At 34.4% G+C, this 7,645-nt stretch overlaps 1 protein-coding gene across 1 annotated transcript; it reads left to right on the top strand.

Annotated features, from left to right (window-relative positions):
- Positions 1-366: 366 nt before the first annotated feature.
- On the top strand, positions 367-2,679 carry LOC101503953 (uncharacterized). The gene is made up of 3 exons (XM_073368305.1): positions 367-521; positions 731-787; positions 886-2,679. The coding sequence occupies exons 1-3, from the start codon at positions 422-424 to the stop codon at positions 2,526-2,528; spliced, it is 1,800 nt and encodes a 599-aa protein (XP_073224406.1). The 5' UTR covers positions 367-421; the 3' UTR covers positions 2,529-2,679.
- The last annotated feature ends 4,966 nt before the right edge of the window (positions 2,680-7,645 follow it).

The following is a 7,645-nucleotide window of genomic DNA, read 5'->3' as shown; positions in this document are numbered from 1 at the left end:
AAAAACCTAAAAATATGATAAGGAGACAAAAAGTATTCCCTTCATCTTACGATGAGTGTCATGTAAGGTTTTTACACACGTATTATGAAATGCAATAATTAAAATAAAGAGATAAATAATTTTACCAAATTATTCATCATAATTATTAATGGATTTTTTACTAATATAAATAAAAAATATAATAACATTTTAAAAGTAATATCAAAAAGAATAATTAAAGTTTAATTGAAACTATTGTGTTATTAAAATACACTGATTGTGGACCAAATGGTATTAAAAAGAATATGGTTGGGTGTGGGCCCCACTTATTGATAACATTTAATTTGATGATGCTTTTCATGCACTATAAATAAGGGTCTTGTTACAACATTTTCTTTCATCCTTTCCTCGAATATTGTTGTGTTCAGTTTACTAAATTAACATGATGAATTTCAAACCTTTTGTTTTCCTAATAATTCTGTTTGGTATGGTTCTCATCTCTGTAGTGGTGGCTGAAGAGCCTGATCCGGATGAGATACAAGGTATCGACAATTATATATTTATTTGTTTATCAACTTTGTTAAAGAAATCGGTGAAATGCATGTGTGCATGAAACTGATAAAAGCTTTTAGGAAAAAAAATCATATATATGATGAACTATTGTTCACATTCTCTACATTAATGTATTTGGTTTATATAGAATTTACTTTTATTGCTCAAGTAAGATAATGATATATGTTGTTTGATGAAGCTATAAAAACAAATGAAGAGCATGAAGAACTTAGAGGATGTCACAAGAAGGAAAAAGGTAACTTCCTTTCTTTTATATTTTTTGTGTTTTGTTTGAATAGAATTGATAGATGTTGAGAATGATGGCGAATTAAGTCAATTTTGTAAATTATGCAGTTCTAGGTGGAAGGAAATTGATCTTGAAGCCACTTGATGATGAGAAATGTAAAGAAAAGGGAGGCGACGGGTATAGTGGTGGTGGAGGATCTAGTGGTAGTGGCGGCGGTGGAGGAGAAGGAGGTGGAAGCGGAGAAGGAGGTTATGGTGGTGGAGGAAGCGGGAGTGGAGGAGCAAGCGGTACTGGTGGAAGTGGAGGTTCTGGAGGTAGCGGTAGTGAAGGAGGAGGTGGAAGCGGAGGCGGTCATGGTGGAGAAGGAAGTGGAGGAGGTAGTTCTGGTGGTGGTGGGGGCGGAGCCGGTGGTGGTGAAGGTGTTGGGGGAGGTTATGGTGGAGGAGGAAGTGGTGGTGGAAGTGGAGCAGGTGGTGGAAGTGGAGGAGGAAGTGGTGGTGGAGGAGGTAGTTCTGGTGGTGGTGGGAGTGGAGCCGGTGGTGGTGAAGGCAGTGGTAGCGGAGAAGGTGGTAGTGGTGGAAGTGGAGGAGGAGGTGGATCAGGTGGTGGAAGTGGAGGAGGTGGATCAGGTGGTGGTGAAGGCAGTGGAAGTGGAGGAGGAGGTGGATCAGGTGGTGGAAGTGGAGGAGGTAGTTCTGGTGGTGGTGAAGGCAGTGGTAGTGGTGGAAGCGGAGGAGGAGGTTATGGTGGAGGAAGTGGAAAAGGTGGTGGTGAAGGCAGTGGTAGCGGAGAAGGTGGTAGTGGGGGAAGCGAAGGAGGAGGTTATGGTGGAGGAAGTGGAAAAGGTGGTGGTGAAGGAAGCGGTAGCGGAGAAGGTGGTGGTGGTGGAAGCGGAGGAGGAGGTTATGGTGGAGGGAGTGGAAAAGGTGGTGGTGAAGGCAGTGGTAGTGGTGGAAGCGAAGGAGGAGGTTATGGTGGAGGGAGTGGAAAAGGTGGTGGTGAAGGTGGAAGCGAAGGAGGAGGAGGAGGTTATGGTGGAGGAAGTGGAAAAGGTGGTGGTGAAGGCAGCGGTAGCGGAGAAGGTGGTAGTGGTGGAAGCAGAGGAGGAGGTTATGGTGGAGGGAGTGGAAAAGGTGGTGGTGAAGGCAGTGGTAGTGGAGGAGGAGGTTATGGTGGTGGAAGTGGAAAAGGTGGTGAAGGCGGAGCCGGTGGTGGTGAAGGTGGTAGTGGTGGAAGCGGAGGAGGCAGTTCTGGTGGTGGGAGTGGAGCAGGTGGTGGTCAAGGCAGTGGTAGTGGTGGAAGCGGAGGAGGCAGTTATGGTGGTGGTGGGAGCGGAGCCGGTGGCGGGGAAGGAGGTAGTTCTGGTGGTGGAGGTGGAGGTGGAGGTGGTAGTAGCGGAGGAGGAGGTTATGGTAGTGGAAGTGGAGCAGGTAGTGGAAGTGGTGGTGGAAGTGGATCGGGTAGTGGAGGAGGTGAAAGCGGAGGAGGCGGCTCTAGTGGTGGTGGAAGTGAAGGAGGAAAAGGAAGTGGCGGTGGAAGTGGAGGAGGAGGTTATGGTAGTGGAAGTGGAGCAGGTAGTGGAAGTGGTGGTGGAAGTGGATCGGGTAGTGGAGGAGGTGAAAGCGGAGGAGGCGGCTCTAGTGGTGGTGGAAGTGAAGGAGGAAAAGGAAGTGGCGGTGGAAGTGGAGGAGGAGGTTATGGTAGTGGAGGAAGCAGTGGAGGCGATGGAGGTTATGGCAATCATATATGAGAACTTTATATTTTATGGCAGTTATAGAAAGAGAATATACACTCTCTTTAAATTTATTTTATCCTTGAATGTTTGCCGTAAGTATTGTATCTCCACCATCTATATGTAGTACATAAACTATGAATGAAAATATTGGAGATATGGATAATAATCATAATGTGTAACTTGCATGGTTCATTACTTGTTTTTATTAGAGATAACTATTGCACTATGTCCAAATCTAAATATAAATAATGTTGGGAGGTGAGTTTTAGAAAAACTCTTAACTAGTTACATGTAAAAACTAAAGTTTAGATGCACTCCATAAACACTCCAAATACAAAAGAGAAACGTTTGAATAAACAAAATTCTATGTAAATAATTGGCTGTAAAATTCACACATTACAAACACATAGACTAAGCAAGTTTAAACTAATGCGTACAAAATTAAAGCATGATATATTTGTTGTATTCATGTGCACAAAAGGGAAATAATAGAAAGAGTTTGAGGTCATTTGAATGAACAAGCAACAAGTAAAAGGAATAAAAAAAAAGTTATATGACAAATCATTTTGAGTTTAATGGGGTTACAATCTCAATGTAAAATAGTTTAATATTACACCAATATACAATGAGAATCTATCATATAAGTTTGTACTCTATTTTAAAAATAATTGCAAACTACTTCATTTTTATTCGACATTAATATAAAATTAGTTTTCGCTAATAATAGATAAATTTTTTTCTCAACCATTTTAATGTTAAGTAGTGACTTAGTCATTCACTAAATTGAAGAGACCATCAAAGAAGTAAAACTAAAACACACAAATACAAGACCAGTTATATGCTGCTAGAAACATATAACACCAACAAAAAGAAATCAAGAATGGAGATAAAATGAGAGTTCATTTGTAACAAAAAAAAAAAGAGGATTCATGCTACATTTACAAATAAAAAAAATACAACATTGTATGGTTAGTGATTAGTGTTGGCTTTCTCTACATTCAAAAGAATATATTAGGAAGAAAAGTAACAAAAATCAGCTTACATACTAGATTATATATTCGTACGATCCACAACAAAATTAATTATATTTTAATAGTAATGACTACAATATAAATCAATATAGTTGTCAATTAAATAAAAAGTGAGCATTACTTTAAACAAATTTTAATTTGAAAATTTAAAATCATATGTAGGTGTACGTGCTATAATGTATACATAAAAACAATTAAAGAAACAAATAAAACGGATATTTCAATATGTGTAGGTGTGATAGATATAATTTGTAGAGAAAAGTCAAAATGAATAAATATCAAACACATTTAGAAAATACGAAATAACAATTGAAAAGCTTTTTTGTTGTTGTTGATGTCATAGAATTTTTTTTTGTTATAACCAATTTGATTTTATACTTAGAGTTTTTATGATAACAAAAATATTTTATGAGAACAATATATTTAACTTCAAAGAGTATGAAAAAAAATATAATCAAGATTTGTAAAATATTTGATTAAAATTTATCTACAACAAAATATGAACATAATCAATCTGAAAAATTTACAAACGCAATCTGAACATAATACGAACATAATCAATCTGAATAATTTACAATATTAATCTAAACAAAATAGAAACATAACCAATTTGAATAATATACAAACACAATCTAAATAAAATACAATTCATAATTAAACAAAGACTAAATTGAAGCCCAAATTTTAACTATAAATAGATACTCAAGGCCGAAGAAGAAAATTATCGAAAAACATAAAAAGTAGTCTTAGAATTCAAAGAGAGAAACACTTGTTCAAGTTAGAAATATTTTCTGAGCGTTCTTTTCTTAGAGTGTGAGAGTTATTGTTATTATCAATTTAGCTATAAGCAACTACTCTAGCTCTAATCTTTTGTATCCAACCCGATAAGTGTTTAGTTTCTTCTTCAATATGAGGTTGTTAGGAGAAGACTTGACTTGTAGGATGAAGATGGTTAGTTCATTCTTCAATATGGGATTGTTAGGTTGTTAGGAGAAGATTTGGCTTGTAGGGTCAAGATGGTTAGTTCCTCAAAAGTCTGAGGTTGTCAGGTTGTTTGCGAAGACTGTATTTGAAGGTCAAGTGCTTTGTAATTCAACGTAATTGAATTAGTGGATTAAAGCCTTCTGAATGAGGGGACTGGATATAGCCAAGTTAGTGGTGAACCGTAATTAATCTGTGTCATATTATTTGTGCTTTCATTGTTTGCTACCTCTAAATTTGATTGCTTCTTATCCAAGTAATTCATAAAAATCAACTAACCTTCATCAAATTAACAAAAGTTCTCAACTTTGTCAAACACAATTCAACTCTCCCTTCTGGTGTTTGCACCTTCAATTTTTACTTGTACATATCCATTAATGAGATTACATAATGCCCCCTATATAAACAACTACCCGTTAAGAATCATATTTGACTGATTTGTTCAACCGATTGAACAAAAAACTAGCGATACCAACTCTCCAGTCAGATCAAGTTAACCACTAAGGGTGAAAAACGAGATTGTATAGAAAAAAGAGTTCCTAATCGACTCGAACTAGAAGAACCACAAAACTAGAACCGGTTTCAGACACCTACCCAGATATTTGTTCCAATGAAATTTTGGTTTTTCCCCTTCTTTCTAAACAATTTCTTCCCAAACAAAATTCTATCTTCCAAAATCGAAATTGTGGTTGCCTTCATGCAATTCAGTTGGTCATTCCCTTATGTTTCTTTGATTTTTTTTTCGGATTCTGTTTCTTTGGGTTTTTGTTTTGTTTTTGAATTTGTTATAAAACTAAAGTCATTCTTTTCAGATTCTGTATTGTCGCGGCCTAAAATTTCGAGTATTTCTCGAATTCAATGGAGTCGCCACCATAATTTATTTTAAAATAGGGAAAATATTGGAAAACCCTTAAAAATAGAAAAAATGGTCTTTGAAAGTTCGAGAGTCGATTATGCGTAGGGAATGTATTAGCACCCTACGACATCCGTTAAAATACGGTTACCCATAATTAATTGTGCAAGATTAATATTAACTTAAATATATTTATTTCTCATTATTATTAAATATGAATAACAATTATTATTAATTTTTTAATATGATTTTGGAATAAATGTGTGCTTAACAAATAAAGGACAAAAAAAGAAATTTTTATTAATGTGCTTGACAAGAATGCGATCTTCCTCCTACGTATCTCCCAGTGCGATGGAGAAATCAAAGCTACGTAGTTCTTAGTTAGAAAATGTTGATGTGTTGATTGTTTTTTTTAGAAAATTGTTTAAAATAAAAAATATTCTTTTTTTTGTTGCTGAAAAGAGTTGGTTCGATTTAAATAATTGTCTAAAAAAAAGAATTTTAAGACTATCAAATTGTTCAACTTGTGTCTAAAACAAAATCCAAGGACTAAAAAGATATCACATCTAGTTAACCCGTTTAAGAATAATTTTATTTTTTTGTTATAAAAAGGAGCTTTTAAAAACCTCCAAGTTGTACAACTTGTGTTATAACTGCTCAAAGATTAAAAAGATGTCACATCTAATTAACTATTTAAAAATAATTTTTTGTATAATTTAAAAAAAAACAAAAACGAATTTTTAAAATGGTTAAATTATCACAATATGTATTTTGAAGTAAAATTTGGTTGGTTTATCCTTATTATTAAATATAGACTAAAATCAAACTAATAGTAATTGTTCTGTCTAGGCCTGATTGTAAAATCCTTTCAACTTTAAATTAACGAATACTAATTATTAAGGCTAAGCTGCCTATGCCTGTAGAACTAACTTTTCAAGACATCCTAGCCACGCGTGTTTTCATCAGCTATATGTCCAAGCAGCTAGCTGTATTCCCAAACAGCTAATCATGATTTCAAACCCATTCATTTCAAAAACAAAACAAACCAGCCTCAACCTCATTTCAAAACAAACGTAAACATATCCAACAAAGCAAGCCTCATTTCGAAACAAAAAAAAACTCAGTTTCAATAAATCTACCTAAACAAAATTTATTTTTAATCCTAAAACAAACTTCATATAATGTATCCTTTCATTTTAACAGTGAAATATAAACAAGGATAGAGAATAGAACAACAAATATGAGAGTGATACACACCGAAAAGAAGAAGGCGGTAGCAGTGCGCGGTTGATGGTGGTTAGCGGCGATTACTGGTGGAAGTGACGGTGACTTCTGTTTCTCTCCTTTTCTATTTTTTATATTTCTAAATATATATGATTTTAATGATGGAGCTGAGTTGTTGTTCCTTCTACGTTCAACTATTTTTGTTTCAGAATCTCTCTTTAAAAAAAATTTATCTTTTCTCTTCTTCTCAATTTTTTTTCAAACCAAAACTCTCTTCTTTAGATGTGTTTCTTCCCCTAAAAATGTCTCTCCTCTTTGTAAAAAAAAAGGATGTATTTATAAAGTTTTTTTTATTTGTTTAGTTGCTTTCTTGGCTGTGTCTCTGTTTCAGTTTGAGCTTTCTAGTTCTTTGTTTGATGTTTCGTTTTCTTTGCTCATCATCTGCATTTTTCTGCATCTCTGATGCCTTCATAGTTTTAGCTTATTTGTTCTGATCTGTTCATTTCTGAGCTTTTATTTGTCTTTTAGTTTCTTTTTTTTTTTAACTCAAAAATTTGTCTCTTTGTTCTTATCATGTGTGCAAAGGCTCACTAGTAAAAAAAAATGCTTTTTTTGTTTCTCCAATTAGTTGCAAAGCAAAGGCTGGTGCCTCAACCATGACACTGTATAAGGAACAGAAAGGCAGCAATAAGGATAGCAACAAAACAGAGCCAAAGCAGACTGGCTCAATTTGGTTTAAATTTAATTGCAACTGTAAATTAAAATTGTAATTTGAGACATAATGAAATTATTTATGGTAATTATTTTTATTTTCTTTTTAATATATATTTCCTTTTTAATTTATTTTTAAATAAATTGGATAAAATTAGGGTACTACAACTGCCCCTATTTAATTATATTTTACTTGAAAAATATGAATAACAATGGTATTCGTTTTCATGTTATCAGGTAAAAGATAAGTAAATATAAGGACCTAAATTTTGTCCAATAACAAACACATGTATTAAAGTGCATTTGAAATGTTAAAGTGAGAATGATGCAAA

This window comes from Cicer arietinum, chromosome 5, assembly GCF_000331145.2.
Source record: "Cicer arietinum cultivar CDC Frontier isolate Library 1 chromosome 5, Cicar.CDCFrontier_v2.0, whole genome shotgun sequence".
NCBI classification, from domain to species: domain Eukaryota; kingdom Viridiplantae; phylum Streptophyta; class Magnoliopsida; order Fabales; family Fabaceae; genus Cicer; species Cicer arietinum.
Note: the sequence above shows the minus strand (reverse complement) of the source record. Positions and strands in the feature narration are given on the sequence as shown.